The sequence below is a fragment of the Eublepharis macularius genome, chromosome 4 (genome assembly GCF_028583425.1).
Source record: "Eublepharis macularius isolate TG4126 chromosome 4, MPM_Emac_v1.0, whole genome shotgun sequence".
NCBI classification, from domain to species: domain Eukaryota; kingdom Metazoa; phylum Chordata; class Lepidosauria; order Squamata; family Eublepharidae; genus Eublepharis; species Eublepharis macularius.
This window is the reverse complement of record NC_072793.1, coordinates 60,299,732-60,317,713: the sequence shown is the minus strand read 5'-3', so window position 1 is coordinate 60,317,713 and position 17,982 is coordinate 60,299,732. Positions and strand designations below refer to the sequence as shown.

Here is a 17,982-nt window from a genome sequence, read left to right as displayed (position 1 = left end):
TTACTTCTTTCTTATTATACAATTTAGCGTAGAATTTATAAAAGGCTCTACTAATGGTATTCTGTTCCAAATACGTTTTGTCATCTTCACAAATTTTATTTATTGTTTTCTTTTCCCTTCTTTTCTTCAGTTGCCATGCCAGGTACTTCCCAGGTTTATTTGCACCCTCAAACACTTCCTGATTCAGCCTTTTGAGATTCCACTCCAATTCTTTATTACTCATTGCTGTTAGCTGTTCTTGCAATATCTTAATTTCCTGATATAATTTCTTTTTCCCTGGTCTCTTTTTTAGCTGTATTTCCTTAGTTTTAATTTTCTCCTCAATCTCTTGTCTCTTCTCCTCTTTCTTCTTTCTTGCTCTACCATTTAAGTCCATTAGTATGCCCCTTATAACCGCCTTATAAGCATCCCAAACTTTATCAGTTGGTACTTCTTTATTCACGTTGTATTGAATGAAAAACTTTGTCTCTCTTCTCAATATTTCCATATTCTCTTTTTCCTGTAACAAATCCTCATTTATTCTCCATGCTTTCCTTTTCCTCCTTTTCCCCAGCTTCCACATAATTGGGTTGTGATCTGAGCCTACCATCGGCATTATTTCTACATCTTTAGTCCATAACGCCAAATCTTTTGAGGCCCAGATCATGTCAATTCTTGATAACGTGGAATGCCTTGCAGAATAAAAAGTAAACTGCCTACTTTTAGGATATTCTCTCCTCCATACATCTTCAAGAGTCTCTTGTTGAATCAACTCAAAAAAGAGCTTTGGTAATAGTCCTCTTTTCTTTTGTGTCATTGTAGTCTTTTTATCCAGTTCCAAGTCTGTCACTCCATTGAAGTCTCCAGCAAGAATTATTTGGTCATATGAAAGATCATCTAAATGCTTCCTCAAATCCTCAAAGAAGCTCTCTTTTGCACCGTTGGGTGCATAGATTCCGACTACCAACACTCTCTTTAAATTCCAAGTACATTCCACTGCTACAAATCTGGCTTCCACATCTTTCATTATAAATTTTGGTTGTAGCTCCTCTTTTACATACAACACCACTCCTCTTTTTTTTTTACTTGAGGCCGCTACAAAGTCTTTGCCCAATTTTCCCAGTTTTAGATATTTTACATCCTGTTTTCGAATATGAGTCTCTTGCAAACAAACAATATCACATTTTTGTTTTAATAGCCAGTGAAAAATATTTTTTCTCTTATTCGGTGAATTTAGTCCATTTACATTCCAAGATAATACTTTACACTCCATATTCATAATCTTGTTGGTAAGTCTTTTTCATTGTCCCTTATAAATCGCTCCATCTCCCGCTCAGATCTGATACGCTTTTTAGCGCCTCCAAATTCGAAGGACAAACCCTCTGGGAGCTCCCATCTGTACCTGATTTTCATGTCCTTCAGCATCTGGATTAGCCCTTTATATTTTTTCCGATCTAGTAGCACTGATCTGGGTAGTTCCTTCATTATGATAATTGTCTTGCCATCGATCTCCAATGGATCTTGAAACTGTTTAGTCACAATCTTCTCTTTCATGTTTCTTGTTGTAAATTGTACAATCATGTCTCTTGGTAGTTTCCTCTGGGTTGCAATTCTTGAATTCACACGATATGCCACATCTAGGATAGCCACAACATCCTCCTCCTCCTTCCCCAGGTATTCAGCTAACACCTCCGTCATCTGTTCTTGCGCTGTCTTTCCTTCCACTTCCGGCAGGCCGCGAAATCTGAGCTGCTTCTCCATATGTCTGCTTTCCGCAACCGCCATCCTTCCCCTCATCAGCCTCATCTCTGTTTGTTGCGTATCTGCTAAGTTCTCCATCGCTCCTTCTACTGTTTTAACTCTCTGCTGCGTCCCTTGTAATTCACTTTGTATTGTTTCCATACCTTTCTTCACTTCTGACAGCTCCGATTTTACTTCTGACAGCTCCGATTTTACTGTCTGTTTAACCTCTTTAATCAGCTCCAATTTCATGTCTTTAAATTCTTTAATCACCTCCAAAAGTTTTTTATCCAGGTTTTCTATTGCCGATTGCCACTCTTTCTTCGACATCGTGGGGCTTGCTTTAGCTCGCTCCCACGAGTCCGCTCTCTTCCTTAACTCCGTGGCGTTAAATTTAGTACCTTTTTTATTTCAAATGTCCCGGTCTTCTTGCATAAATTAATTTTAAAGGGTCCAAAATGTCGGGCGTCTTTTCTCTATGGTCTCTCTATGATTTTATAATCCAATATGGCCTACTTCCTTTTCCGCTGAGGCCGCGGCCCTTCCCCTCTCAAAGATGGCGATTCCCTTCTTCCTGCCCTCCAGCCAGGGCCGCTTCTCTCCAGCCGCTCTATTGTTGTTACGCACTTCCTGTCTCCCGTCTTCCCACAGCAGATCTCGCGATGGTGTCTTTTTCTCACAGCTCCAAAGCCACAGGTATTCAAAACAATAGTCCGATTTCTTTAATAACTTCTTTAAACTTAGTCTCTTTTCTAATACAACTCCTGCCGAAGCTTCCCCTCCTTTTCACTAGTCTGTTGCAGTTTAAAAGTCTACTTTTTTTCCTCTCTGTTTTTATCAATCTGTCCCGTATCGGAAGATAGTGATCTTTACCTTCCCTTCACTTTTCTCGGGTTGTAATCGCTGTTTCGATTTCAGATTCTCCTTTCCACTTCTTTCCCCCAATCGAAGCTTGGGTATGTAGGTCTTATGCCAGCCGAGTTGGCCCCAAAACTGCCGCAGAGATTGTAGCCGACCCGTCTCAGGGTGGGACCTCAAGGATCGGGAGGGGACCCGTTGTGTAGAGCCCCCCCTCGTCCGAGATCAACGCGCCCTAGGGTCTCGAGCGTTCTTTGCCTGCTCTCCGCCTGAGAGCAGTCGGCCGCGGGCTATTTTCACCCCGCCGGCCGCTTAAAACGGCAGTCCGGTCAGCTCCGCAAATGGAGCTGCGTTAGACCTCCATAAATCCCAAACCGGAAGTCCAGAGCCTTGATTTTCTAAAGGGGCTGCCACTTACCATTACTGTGCCTGTTTGCCTTTGTGATAAATTTTGAGGAAATCTTGTTTGTCACTTGGTAGGTTAGAACAGAAGTTCAAACTGGACCCATTTGCTTAAACCTTGGCTTCCTCAAAGAGGAGATGCAGGCAGGGACTCAATTTTTAGCACAAAAGTGTTGTGAGAGTGCTAAGACCTCATCCTGGCCAGAGTTTACCTCCCCACAGTCTTCATTCCAATGTCCCTTTCCCCCCAGCTTAATCCTGATGCCATAAGTGAGAAAACTGCCAGTGCCTTGGGGACAAGCTTGGGGACACCCTTGGCAAACAGTGGGTGTGGGGAAGGTTTGGCTCCCCACACAAGCATGTGCCACTTTTGTATTGAAAATCTGACGCCTCCCCCGTTCTTTACATCATGTTGTTTGATCCAGAGTCTTCTAAATAGCTGAAGCTTCCTTTTGTTGTTGTTGTTGCTTTTGCAGATAACCAATCTGCAGCTACGAAAAGTAAAACCAGTGAGGATATTGCCCAGTCCTCCAAATACAGCCCAGCCTATTCTCCAGACCCATATTACCACTCAGAGACCGAGTACTGGACTTTCCAGGGGTCACCCAAAGGTAACATTAATAATAATAATAACTGCACTTACATACCGCTCTTCTAGACAGATTAGTGCCTCGCCCAGAGTGTTGAACAAGTGAGTGTTATTATTATCCCCACAATACAGCTGGGGAGCTGGGGCTGAGAGGAGTGGCTCACCCAAGGCCACCTACTGAGCTCATGGCAGTAGTGGGATTCAAACCAGTAGAGTGCTGATTCGCAGCCAAACCACTTGACCACTGTGCCACAGCAGCTTATCTATAGCATTCTTTCCATATGATGAATACCACCATCATCACCCAGACTGAGATGCAGCCAAGGCCCATAGCACCACCCTGGGGACATATTGCACGGGAGGGAACTGGGCACCCCACATGCAAAATAAATTTAGGTTCCTTCTGTACCTTTAAAGGTTGTATAAAAAGAGGGAGAATTAGCTGGCACTGGTTGCATGGTAGGATTAAGAAAAGCTGCACTGGCTAAGCTCCCCTTTCTAGACAGCTCTTGGAGATACAGAAACCTCAGGCTTCTTTGTGTATACTAGTCCTGTTAAGTGCATTTCATGCTGTGAGTTCCCAGCTATGATTCCTAAAGCTGGAAGTGTCTCCATCGCTTGGAGGGCTGAAAAGCATGAACAATTGAATGAACAGCCTTGGTGCAGGAGGGTCATCCACATCTAGGACCTAGACCTAGTAAACTACGCAGGTTTGGGCAGCTGTTATATGATGTTGTGCAAGTTGTTTCTCTGAACTGATTGTCCTTGGCCACATTTCCTTGTAGCACCACGAGTTCGAAGATTCTCCTCCGGTGGAGAAGAAGATGGGTTTGATCGAGGGATGCACAAAGTGAGTACCAGTCTTCATTCTTTCACCGTGGCTGGTACTTAGTACCAGCACCTTTGGAGCGGGGAGGGGGAGGCTTTCACAAGTCCTGTTGTGGCAACTGGTGGAAATCAGAACAACCTTATATATGAGTACCAGCATCTTTTCTAAAAACCCCAAAAGCACTGCTGGACTTGGAAATACTATTTTAGCTTCCTCAGGTAGCTTTTCCCCTTTGACTGGTTCTTTTCCCCTTTGACTGGTTCTTTTCCCCTTTGACTGGTTAGAGACTTCAAAGGACACCAGCTGAACCCACACTGTGCTAGCTTGTGCTATTGGATTCAAGTAGGAACCTTTTAAGAGGAGATGCTGTACTTGGCCTTTGGCTGTTTTCTTTATCTTCCATTGAGAAGAAATAATCCATTGCTGGGGGATTTCTCTGGGGAAATGTTATGTATTATCATCAGCAGAATCTAAATTTGTGGGGGGAAATAGCGGTCCACATATTCATAATCATGTTAATCATATTTCTTCTTTTAACATGTTATGGTACGTAGCTCCAGACTGGCATTGGTAGGTTGATACTGAAGGAAGAAATGAAGGCACGAGCCAATTCCTATGCTGATCCCTGGACACCACCCCGCAGCGCAACCGGCAGTAGAGAAGCACTTCACACAACTGGCTATGAAAGCTCCTTAAATGGCTGTAAGTAACAATGAAAATTTCATATGACCCCTACATGTCCGCAGAGGGTTGGCTTCTGTGAATTAAGAACACAGAAAAGTTACCGTTTCCTGGGCATTAGCCATCAGTCACTGTAGTATGGGAGATAACATTGCCTGTTGGTATTGTAGACCATGCAGAATAATCCCAAACGAGCTGTTGAACCTGGGACCCTGGAAAACACAGCACCTCAATTATTACTAGCATGGCTAGAAAAAAAAAACATTCATTTCTAGGTCCCTGCTAGAGTTGAATTGGACTTGGTCAGCTTTATGGTGAACATGTTGGTTACTAATTATCACTAAGCTAAACTGGAGGCAGGATTTGCTGCAACATAATCACAGAGTTGGAAGGGGCCATACAGACCTTCTAGTCCAACCCCCTGCCCAATGCAGGATGAGCCTAAAGCATCCCTGACAAATATTCATCTAGCCTCTTCTTGAAAACTGCCGGTGAAGGGGAGCTCATCACCTCCCTAGGCAGCTGATTCCACCTTTGAACTACTCTGACCATGAAAAAGTTTTTCCTAATATCTAGCTGGTATCTTTCTGCATGTAATTTAAGCCCATTGCTTCGGGTCCTACCCTCTGCTGCCAACTGGAACAGCTCCTTGCCCTCCTCCAAATGACAGCCTTTCAAATATTTAAAGAGAATAATCATGTCCCCCCTCAATCTCCTCTTTTCCAAACTAAACATTCCCAAGGCCCTCAGCCTTTCCTTGTAGGAATTGTGAAACGGATGAAGACAGAACTGAAGTGAACATGAAGAAATTAATAATGGGCAGTAATGGAGTGCCCTCAGGTTCCTTAAAGGAGTGATTCTGTGCATATCAGTAATGTCTACTCTGTTGTTGTTGTTTGTTTATTTATAGTCAGCCTTTCTCACAGGGACTCAAAGCAGATTACAGGATATTAAACAGTGCAATCAGACAACCAGTGAACAATGCAATAGGACTAGGATTACAGAATTAGAGAACAATGTGAACAGTAAACTAAGGCGGGATGTACTATAAACAATACAGAAAGTGGATTATAAGGTATAGGACAATTCAGTGAAAGCAGGTGATACTTACAATAATCATCGCACTGGTCTACAATTCTATTCCATTATAAAGATGTCCTCCTGGACTTTTCCATTCTACTACAGTTCTAAACTCTTTTTTTAAAATACCCACCTAAACATTTCTGTTCTGTACATTCTGTGGAATGATTGATGTGTGGAGGTCTTTCTGACCTCCATAGGCAGGCTGTTCCACAAGGAACCACTTAGAATTTATGCGAATGGGCAGCTGCCAATCTTACCCATTTGCAGGGTGGCACCTTTAGAAGACTTTGCTCAGATGAGTGAAGCTGTTGAAGTGGAGCGTAGCAGGAGAGGAGGTCCTGTAGGTTCAAGGCCACTAAGGGCATTGTAGGCAATAACCAGAAACTTGAATTGAACTCAGTAACTGGGTGTGATATGCATACAATTGACTGATTGATCAATTTAAATTTTAAATGCCATTTTTCCTCACTCAGTGGACCCAAGGCAGTTTCCAAAGCTTGCACTCATGCAAAACTATTAAAAACATAGACAAAGCAAGAGTTTCCATAGAAAACAACAACCCAGACTTTAACCTCTTTCTAGCTTTGCATTCTCTCACCACCATTCCCTTGCCTAGTCACACTAGACTCTTCCACCTTTTACATGGCACAGAGGAGAGACTTATAAGTAGGGACCATCAAAAGTTTGAGAAGGTCAAGTTGACTTAGAGAAATAGACTTTAGCTGTATTAATTCAGCTGGTAGATGTGGGTGTCTGGAGGGATTCCTTGTCATTTATTCATTTTTTATGTGTCAGGAATATTGTACCAAGCTAAGTAAAAGGCTGTGTGTGTGTGTGTATACGTATGTGCACATACATTCATTTTCAGCACTTCAGGGAAGTGGAGGAATGTTAGATGTGCTGCCACCTAGTGTTTTCAGTTTCTACATATGGCTTGGGACAATATAATAATGCTCACAAGAATCATACATACAAATATACCTGCGTTTATTTGACTGTCTGCATAAACCACTTTGTCTATGCCCATACCTCTTGATATGCATTCCAGGCTGAACATGTACCCTTTCTCACCCACGTACACACTCATGCTATAGAATTCCCTGGGGCACCCAACCAGCCTAAGCCTGAAGGAGTCTCTCATTAATCTTTGATGGGCTGCCACACTATCCCAGAGTCATTTTTCCCTCATGCAGAGGGTATGGGGGAGGGGCTGCTTGTACTGCAGATGTGCTTCTGCAGTTATAATAGCTGGCCACTAGATGGTCCCATTGGCACCTAAGCAGCCTATTTTATTCTCCTTTTGTATGATGATGCAGTTGCCTGCATCTGTCCATAGGCCAGGGTTGCTATGCTGAGGCAGGCAATGGCAAACAACCTCTGAACATCTCTTGCTTTGAAAACCCTATGGAGTTGCTAAATGTCATTTGCAATTGGATGACAACACACACACACACTGGTGCTTTGAAGGAAATTTTTGAGTAGAAATATTAAACAGCTCTCACCTCTCTCCACCAAACAACACTTATTTTTTCCACGGTCATGCATGGTAGATAATATAAAACCATATAAAAAGCATCAATGTTAATCCTAGCAATACAAGGCAATAGCTAGCTGCCTTTTCCAAAGTATAATGGTAATTTTTCCACTGCTGTTGCCTCCATTTGCCTCCTGCTTCATGCTAACCTTCCTCTATTAGTTTGCGTGTCCATGTACATAATTGTGTGAATGTTGTGTGAGCCCGCCATAAGGATGCATTCGGACCTGAGCTCTTGTGAAAGGAAGATGTCTCAAGCACATGCCTGACTTTCTGCTTTCTTTTTCTTTACAGCTCCCCGGATGCATTACCTGGCTGACAGCGGTATGGGCATCTCCTGCATCTCTCTCTCTCTCTCTCTCTCTCTGTGGTTTTTCGTGCATTTAAGGCAAAGGGCCCTGTATTTAATGGGAGGTAGCTGAAGCAGATTTTGCTTTATGAAATCTGAGGTGTGATAGATCTTGATAAAGGATTATTCTCCTGTGTTGGTTTAAGTATGTCTGTAATCTTCAAGGTGGGGAGGGAGTGGCAGAGACAGACCTCCCATTGGCCAAGATGCGAGAGCCTACCATACAAGCCAAAGTTTGGAAATGTCATTGAAGGTCATTATTTAGCATATTATTATGATTTACCAACTTTGGAGTACATGTGAAGATGTCACCATTCACATTTTCAGGAATTAAAACTGATCAATTTTTCCTTGGCAATTTTCTGTTCTGCATGGGCCTTAATCATGTTTGCCATTGGGGTTTTTCCTGGGCAAATAAGCTAGTCTTCTTGTACTTGTGGTTTATAAAGATTGTTGTCGTTTTGCTTTTCAGATCCTCTCATTTCAAAATCTGCCTCTCTTCCTGCTTACAGAAGAAATGGGTTGCACCGGGTAAGTGATGCATTAGATAAAAACCTGACTATTCTTGGTTAACATCTTCATTGGTAGGGGCATGCATGCCCCCTTTGAATGATGTTGGGAAAAGAAAGACCAAATTCTAAGCCCAGAATCTTCAGTTCCAGTTTCAAAAGTGAGGACTGTATCTTCCTGGGTTATATGAATCCCATCATACCAAGAAGTCGAAGGTCTCGGAAATTGTTGCCAAGAAAGTGCCAGAGATTCCCAGCAGATTAGATTGCCAGTGGGCGTGAAGGACTTAGAAAGCCACACCCACTTCTGAAAATGCAGGAGTGGCCAAATCTTCACATATTTCTGAACTGGTTCCAGGCTTCTGGAGTTCAGCTAAATCAAGAACTCTTCTTCTCTGTTTTTGCTATAAAGGGCTAGAGAAGCAGTTTCATGGTCCAAATTCAGGCCAAGGGCTCACATGGTTTTAGACTGTATTAGGCTTCCTGTGTAATATTCAATACACCGCTGCTAAATGAGAGTATAGTGGTCATATAATAGAGAACTGAGTAAGATTTGCCTGGTGAAACATTGGTTTGTATCCAACAAACATCATTATAAGGCATATGGCATTTTCCTTGATGCAAGAGGGAGGAAGAGTTCTTCCCCCTCTTTGCTGCAATCTTGGCCCCACCTGCATTGATCCCACAATCCCAGAACTGCACAGTGTTCTATTGATGCTTCGTTGGGTATTAGCCACACTTTGTATGAACACAGACTGCAGAGCGATTGTGTGAACTATCATTAGCACCTCTCAGAGATGCAGAACTCCACAGAATATGTTAGTGCATGGTACTTAAGAGCCAATAGGATCACTCTCAACCTTACCCATCTCAAAATGTTGTTGAGAGAATGAAAGTGAACAACCCCATGTATACTACCCTGAACTACTTGGAATATTAGTTTGTTTAATTTACATTATTTATAGTCTAACTTTCTCTCTGAGATTCAAGACGGATTACACAGTGTGAGTTAGTACGGTCAATTTCAAAGGTATTTCAATAAACAATGTAATTGGTTATATAAATGCAAATTTGCAAAGATTTAAAACCAGCAAAAATCCAATACAGAATTGAAGAAATGCTGAAACAGAGCATAAGCAATTTGAAGACTGATCAACAATGTAGAAACTATCCAGTAGGATCATACTTAAAGCAACAGACAGTACATAGTAGTAAATTCTATAGTCCCTATCTCTTTAATTATGATCTCTTTGAAATCACTTCCTTGCAGTACCACTCTCCTACAAATCTGCTTTTCACCTGGCAAAACGTTAGCTTGATAGACTCCCAAAATAGGAGCCATATGTGAGTTGGGGGGCTGTTGACATATGATGTTGAGGACATTTTCTTTTTTAAAAAAATGGTTTAACAAAAACTACTTTTATGAAACCAATACGCTTCTTGAAAAAATAAAAGTTTATTTTGTTTTTGTTAAAAAAAATGGTTTAAGAGATTGATTTCATGATCTTTGGGATATACTTCCCGGTTCCTCAACTGCACAGACTGTTGCACTATTGTTTCCCCCATATCCAAGCAAATATTTAAGAACACTGCCATTAACCAAACTACTTTTCCTAAGCTCCCACTGATGGAAGCAGCAAAGTGGAGACAGATTTTTAATATAATTGTGCAAATACTAACCACTCACTTCTCTGTAATGTCATTTACTCTGCAGCCACCAAGCGCTGAACTCTTCCACTACGACAGCACAAATGCCGTCAACTGGGGAATGCGAGGTTAGTGGAAGAACTTCAGACTTGAAATGTTGAGGGATCCCACAGCATGTACTTCAGGAGGCTACGCTGGTCTCCTTGTTCAAGGGGCTCTCATAGATTTTCTTCACTTTGCTGCAGATTACATTTCAATAGATTAAGGCCATTAGATGAATCTTTCTGGAAAAAAGGAGTCACAGAACATTTTTTTTAAAGGAAATGGGTCCATTGACTTAATCGTAGCAAACTGAAGCTCAGGCCCTAGTGAGATGCATTCTATAGTCATGGTAAGCTAAACAACTGATAATGGTTTCAACTTAGCCAAAGATGTGCATAGACAGGACTGTGTGTTGCAAGCACAGGAAAGTTACAGAGTTCAGCATCCTGAGAATCAAAATGTTATTTGGCAACCCCCGACGCCCCAAATTAAGCTACTTTAAGTCCCAGCTAAGCACATCCATCAGTTTCTCTCAATGAAAGCCGTGAAGTTGAAAACTGCTTGATTTTGACTTTAGTGTGCCCTTAATTTCTAACTTTCTTGCTTGCAAAAATTGGCTGAAACATGTGCGGAGTAGTTTCCAAAGCAAGAGAGAATCTCAGTATTTCTCGCTTGCAGGGGGGGAGGGGCGCAGGGGGAGGCTCTGGTCCCTGTATAGCTCAGAGCCCCATTCAGGAATGAAACTTACAGAAATGCATACATGACATTCAGGGTTGCCAGATGCCTATCATTTTAGCAGGTTCTCCCTTATTCAAGAGCATCATGGTCCGATAGGATACAGTGAATGCCCCTCATTGCAGATGCCATAGCATCACACTGTTCTTTACTTTGGAAAGTTTATTATAATAGTTCTAACAATTCTGAAGTGGTAAAGATCCTCTTATTGCAAAACAGGGATTAGACACTGACTTCTCTATTTTCTTTCTCTTTCTTCTCATCCATTACAGAATATAAGGTAACCTTTCCACAGGAATCCGATAGTCGTCTAGAGCCTTGGGCATTTTCTCTTTGGCAAAACAAACAAACTGCCATCAGTTTACTACTACAGAGAAGCCATATGGACAGTGGGCAAGAAGAAAATATCTATCCCTGCGTGCCTTCAAGTGCTCCTATCTGGATAAGGGCATATTCAGAGGTTTTAGCCTCTTCTCCATAAAGGCCTCGGTATAGCCTGGTAGAGCATGCTTTTGTGGATTCTAAAATTCTGCCTCCAGGAGCCATATTTTACGGTGTATATACTGTGGGACAACTTGTGAAATATGGAGGCTTGGCTCTTAAGCCTTGCTTCCACTTGTGCTGTGCCCTTTCCTGTTGTGAGAACAGGCCTCCACTATGGAAGGCTTCCCTCTGGTGCTAAACTCTTCCGCTCATGCAAGACCAATGTTTTTCAATGAGCCAAACAGTGCCTAGCCCCAGAGGAACATGCTCCACAGCAGAGGACCAACCCCAGCTGCAGAGCAAACAGAAGCAAGGCTTAGGCTCCAAGTGTACACTGTACACAAATTATGTGTGTGCTCACTGTAACTTACGAGCAGGGCTGGAGTGTGTCAGGTGACTCTGTAGATTATATTATGTTCTTTCTTTATTCTGGGATAGTAGCAGGAGTTATGCAGAGAAATGATCCAAGAGTTAACTTTAGTCCATGAAAAGCGCCATAAAATAACTAAAACCATCTTTGCATCCTTTGGAGATGATTTGGACAGGCCCTTGTGCAGCGTCTCTTGAGCTGTCATGTCAACTTGCATTATGGTACACTAATCTACACTAGACTAGCCCACACTAAACATAGTCAAAGGATGGCTTCTATTCCAGTAAAGCATCCAAGCATTAAAAAAAAAACTTACTGCTCCACTGGATTTGACAAGTTCTATCAAAGTTGTATGTCCCAGTACTTTCTTTTCATGCTTATGAATCAAAACACTATGCCTCAGCCATCTATTCTTCACCCTTGGCTTGTAGATATACCCCTATGAGCTGCTTCTGGTGACAACAAGGGGGAGAAACCGCTTACCCAAAGATGTGGATAGAACTCGGTTAGAGGTGAGTAAAACCTCCCACCGCCTCTACTGGCAACTGCATTTGTCTTCCCACCATAGTAGCATCAATGGGCTGTCTGTGATTGGAGGAATGGTGGAGAGAGAAAAGCCCCGCCCCCAGTTATTTTCTAAATATAAATAGCTAAATACAGATGTGTTCACATCTCTCCTGACCGTAACATCTACATGACTTCCACATGGGATTTTTGCTCGTTTGAACTCCCAACTACAGCAGATTATTACTGAGCTTCCACACAGCATCACTTACCATCCATTGCTTTTCTATGATACTCCCGTGCTTTATCCACGCTTTCTCAAACCTCCTTTGATCAGATATTTCTTGCTGATAGGTAGCCAGAGTGCATTTGGAAAGAGCACTGCACTTCAAAAGTGCCGTTTCCTATTTTTTTAAAAAAAGACAATAGTTAGATCAGTATAGTGTTATAATGATCTACCCAGGGCTCATTTCGAGGGGGAACATGCCGGAACACAGTTCTGGCAGTTCCCCAAAGAGGTCACGTCAGGTGGCCCCACCCACCTGACTCTCGGCCATTTTGGGCCCGTTTCAGCCTGGATTGAGGCCAAAACGGCCCGGATTGGGCCTCTGATGGGTGATGGAGCACTCTTCCGCTCAGCAGCAGCCTGATCCTGACCATTTTAGGCCCCTTTTCGGCCATTTTCAGCCACTTTTTGCCATTTTGGGCTCAATTTCGGCCCTGAATGGCCAGAATTGAGTCCAAAACAGCCAGGATAGGTGATGTCAGGGGGTGTGGCATATGCAAATCAGTTATGTTAATGACACGCTTCCAATGATGTCAAGAGGCATCACATATGCTAATGAGTCATGCTAATGAGTTATGCTAATGAGTTCCTCCAGCTCTTTTTCTACAAAATGACCCCTGGATCTACCTATTAGGTCCTCTGGATTTAAAAGTAAGTCTCTAGCCCACTTCATTGCCAAGATATAGAAACTTTAAAAAATGAAACCTGGCAGTTTGGAGAACCAAAGAGGTAGATTGTTATAATGCTTAGCATGCAATCCATCCACTGCTGATTTTTAAAGAAACCAAAACAAGATCCCTGGTGGTGAAGGGTGTAGTGGCAGCTGAGGAGGAATGGGGCAGGGAAAGTGCAGGGAAATGCATCATCTGGAAGCCCTGTTGCCACTGCACTGAATCAGTAGCTGCAGCAGCAGCAGTGGAAAATCTACAGCCAGTCATTGCCATGCAGAAGACCCCTATTTTGGCAAACATAAGAAAGCACACAAGATGTCTTTTGCTTCCCTTTCTGTTGTGGGACTGAAGTCAGAAGAATAGAGCACAATAGTGTCCACATAAGCTGCTTTCACTCATGCTGAATAAATCCTGTTATGATCTTTACTTTCTTTAGGGTGGATTTTGCTTTAAATCTCCCCCTTACACCCTCTGGGTAGTTTGCTGCCACCAGGAATATATTATTCCAAAATGTTTTATTTAAATTTTCCCTTTTGTAACGTGTTTGAGCGTCAGGCTCCTTCGTGGTTCTATGTGGCCCTGAGGATAGGAATGGGAGATAACTCTGGGATATAACAAAACAAAGTTTATTTTTTTAAGAAGCGTATTGGTTACATAAAAGTCGTTCTTAGTTCTTCTAGTTGCTTTATCCAAACTCATTCACACAGATCTCTTGTAAGGCTTCACACACAGTTAGCCTCTTTCTCTAGGCTCTATATTTCTCTCACAGAGAACTCCTCAGACAGCACACAGCTAGCCTGTTTTCTTTTCACTCTCAAACCTTTCTCTCTCTCAGGCGCACACACAGTTTGCCTGCTTCAAATAGAATGAATATATAGTCTCACAGATACATTCAGTTCAGGCTTCCACTCAGGTTGCCTTTCCCTCACAAATACATGAACACACTCAGGCTGCACACAGCTCGCCTCTCTTGCCCTAACTGAATCTTTTTCCTCTCCCTCAATAACTGAAAACTGCCTTCACTCCGCCCACTCTCTGTCATCAACCAATCATATCACTCACTCATCTCTCTCTTTCACCCCCCACTCTTCACCTATCTCACCAAACATTTAAAGACACATGCACCCATTTCTTGAAATCATTACAAATCCCTTTCAGCATACTTCGCGACTGTATTTTCCTGTGTGAAATGGGAAAATCCACTGGGAAACGATCACTGAAGTGCATTGAAAGTGCATTATTCAGCACGTGCGAAAAGCAGCTTTAGATCTTCACAATTCTTTTTGCAGAACCACAAGCGCACACATCACTCCACTCACACATCCATGTTTAAAAAACGCAAAAAACTTAATGCCAGTCTGTTCTCCCTTCAGCGCCATCTGTCGCCAGAGGAATTTTACCAGGTGTTTGGCATGACGATTGCTGAGTTCGACCGCCTGGCTTTGTGGAAGAGGAATGAGCTGAAGAAGCAGGCGCGGCTGTTTTAAAAGCACTGCACTATAAATATATACATACCTATAAATATATACATATATATATATTATTATATATATAATATATATATATATATAGAAAGATCTCTATATTGAAACTGTATAACTCTTTTTGTTGTACAGTAGGAGCCCCAGGTGCTCTCTTTGAAAGCCTTTAGAGTGAAGTCTCACAGATATTTTTATGCTCTTTGTTTCTTTAATTCCTTTTTTAAAATGTAACTGTTATTTGGAGAATGTTTTCAGAGTTGGGGAGGTAGGATCCTGTTTTTATACTGAGCTTTTTCTTATATGAATGTCAGGCAGTCTTTGGCATTGCAGTATCTCATGCCTGAGTCTCTTAAATCTAAGTCCAGACCAAGCGAGGCAAGAAGGTGGTGGTCACGGGGCATCTACTTAAAAAGGAGCCAATGTCCTTGTCCATCTCTGACCCACTGATGCCCTGAACCTGACTGAAGAAAGTAATGAGAGCCTTCTGGGTCAGACGGAGGATCCCTCTAGCCCACATCCTGTTTCCAAGCAGCAGATGCCTTATGTCTCTACTGTCAAATTTCCACTGCTCCATCTTCCCACTGCTTTGCCTTAGTCCCTGTGTGTGCACTGAGCTTTTTAAAAAAATCAAAATTCTTTTATCAAAACCACGGAATCTTCTGGCAGGTATGCCTTGTGTAAAGTAAGCATGTTTGCATACGAAAGATTTAAGAATTGCCCCTCATGATCTGACCAAGCTCCATTTAGTCCAACATTCTCTTCCCAACTGCAGCCATTTGTTCTTTATACACTCGTTCCAAGCCTCTGTTAATTAGAAATATGCTGCCTCTGAATGGAGATTTCATTTTGTAGCCATTGCCAGTAGCCATGAATAGACCTATTCTCCAGGAAAACACCTATATTAGCATATGTCAATTATTCTCCTCTTGGTCATGGCAGTACATACCTATCCCAGTCCTATGATGACTTAAAAACTCACTGAACCCCACTCCAGTAAATCAATTTATTAAAATATAAAAGCTAAGATGCCTTTGATCAGGCCCACAACTATGGGGCAGTCTATGGGGACCTAGCCCCCCCTCCAACATTCCTTTGTTCAAATTAATGCCCACTCACCCCTTCCCACTTCTAAGTGTAAGCTGCTTGAGTGCATGCCTGAAAATACTTGACACTCCCATCATTTGTTTCTTGGGTTGGACTGTGGTGTGGAAGATATGCAGTACACCTCTAGTAGACTGTCAGGCTGCTTGGTCTGAAAGGCTCCATCTGTGTCATACTGTGTCTTGGTCTTGCCTGGTGTGAGGAGGGGAGTGGTGGTATGCCTTCAGAGCAAATGCTTCAGTCAAGCTCCTACCTACTCTCAACCTTGTGACAGGCAGCTTTCCCCTCCTCCGTTTTCTCAGTTGTACCCAGACTCCATCCCAACTCAAAGTTCTGGGCTATTGGTCCTCCTTGAGGGTGCTAAACATTGTCACTCCGTACTAAATTGTGCATGCTTCACACAGATTCCTGGAACATACCCTGCCTTGGTTGTGTCCTGAGACCATCAATGAATGTACCTGATTAAAAGTGGACCCCTTTCCTTGCTTCATCCCCTATCTGCCATGCTTGGAAAGATTTAGCAGCCAGTTGAGTTAAAGCATTCTCATGGGAGACCTCACAGTCTTATAAATCTTTTTTTCCTTTTTTTTTTTTGCTGGGAATAGCCAGTATCACTATCTCAAACCCATTACAAAAAGAAACAGATGTAGCGCTCTCTTGGCTTTACATAAATTCTGTGATGAAATAATATCTAAACCAGTGTAAATGTGGAGGCATTTTTGTCTGAAACTTGAGGTTTGTTGGCCTTTGTCATAAATAAGGTATTTAATACTAAGATTTCAGTTAAGCCTAAAAATAGCTGTATCATAAGAAAAGGAGGTGAGTTTAGAGAGGCCTTGGTACCTATTGGAACATGTTTCTCTTAGCTTTATATTGTTTTTATTGGACTCTTTCTGCCTTTCTTGGCCACTAGCAATACCTCCTATAAAAGATCCAATCAGTACGGTAGCCTTCTGAATGAAGAAATGTACATGGAATGTCTATCTGTGGGAAATTGTAACCTTATTCTGCTTTCTTAAAAAAAAAAAGATTTCTTACCTAATATGCTGTTTGAACAAAAGAATTGTGTATTGTCTCATATTTTTGTCAGTCAGCAACTTTTTGGGCCGGGGGGCAGGGGGGGGGCGAGATCTGAAACATCATAGCCACAAAGCTACATATTATATTTCATTCCAAGTATTACATACCCTATCCTTTGTCTCTTTTTCTCTGCAATGATTTTGGTTGAGAAAGAATGAGTAGCCCAAGTTCAGTCAGTGAACTTCCACGGCCAAGTGGGTATTTGTATCTGGGTCTCCACACATATACCCCCATCCTAGTCTGATATTCTGACCACTACACTATAACGTCTCTCTCCTGTGATTTCCTATTCGGCCAGAAAGATTGATGAATATTTCCACCCATGTATTGTCGAAGGCTTTCACGGCCGGAGAACGATGGTTGTTGTGGATTTTCCGGGCTGTATAGCTGTAGTCTTGGCATTGTGGTTCCTGACGTTTCGCCAGCAGCTGTGAATGGCATCTTCAGAGGTGTAGCTACAAAAGACAGAGATCTTTCAGTATCACCTGAATGACTGTCTTTTGGAGCTACACCTCTGAAGATGCCAGCCACAGCTGCTGGCGAAACGTCAGGAACTACAATGCCAAGACCACGGCTATACAGCCCAGAAAATCCACAACAACCATTTCTACCCATGTTGTACTAACTGACTAATTTTTTTAATTTATTTTTTACAAAACAGGCATATTCCACCATAGAAAGATGCCTCAGGTGTTATCTGTTTGATAACTTAAAACCTTGCTATGGGAATTTCCAAATTTTCATTCTTTTCTACCACCAGCTTTAGATAATAGAAAGACATGATGACTTTCCCTCTGGAGGGGTTATTTATATCTTTACTATAGCCCAAGTTGACACCAGCAAGCCATTACACAACAAATTGAAATTGCATTAAACCAATGTGAGCTCAGGAAGCTACCGATCTTGCATCACCCCTCTGGGCTTAAAGACCATTTGTCATGTCTTTGGCTACTGTTAAGTATCCCTTTCACAGACACCACAAGAGGGTAACAAAAAGAGAAAAAATATCTTGTCAGGAAGGAGCCATGA

The 17,982-nt window shown here is 42.3% G+C and overlaps 1 protein-coding gene across 1 annotated transcript in view; it reads left to right on the top strand.

The window, feature by feature from the left end:
- The window catches only part of ABLIM3 (actin binding LIM protein family member 3), a 196,649-nt gene extending 179,726 nt beyond the window's left edge, over positions 1-16,923 (top strand). Inside the window, exons 13-21 of the mRNA XM_054977806.1 lie at positions 3,456-3,590; positions 4,354-4,418; positions 4,952-5,099; positions 7,990-8,019; positions 8,517-8,575; positions 10,268-10,328; positions 11,250-11,257; positions 12,262-12,342; positions 14,665-16,923. Coding sequence (XP_054833781.1) covers positions 3,456-3,590; positions 4,354-4,418; positions 4,952-5,099; positions 7,990-8,019; positions 8,517-8,575; positions 10,268-10,328; positions 11,250-11,257; positions 12,262-12,342; positions 14,665-14,778 — 701 coding nt within the window. The 3' untranslated portion in view covers positions 14,779-16,923. The remainder of the gene's footprint in view (positions 1-3,455; positions 3,591-4,353; positions 4,419-4,951; positions 5,100-7,989; positions 8,020-8,516; positions 8,576-10,267; positions 10,329-11,249; positions 11,258-12,261; positions 12,343-14,664) is intronic.
- The last annotated feature ends 1,059 nt before the right edge of the window (positions 16,924-17,982 follow it).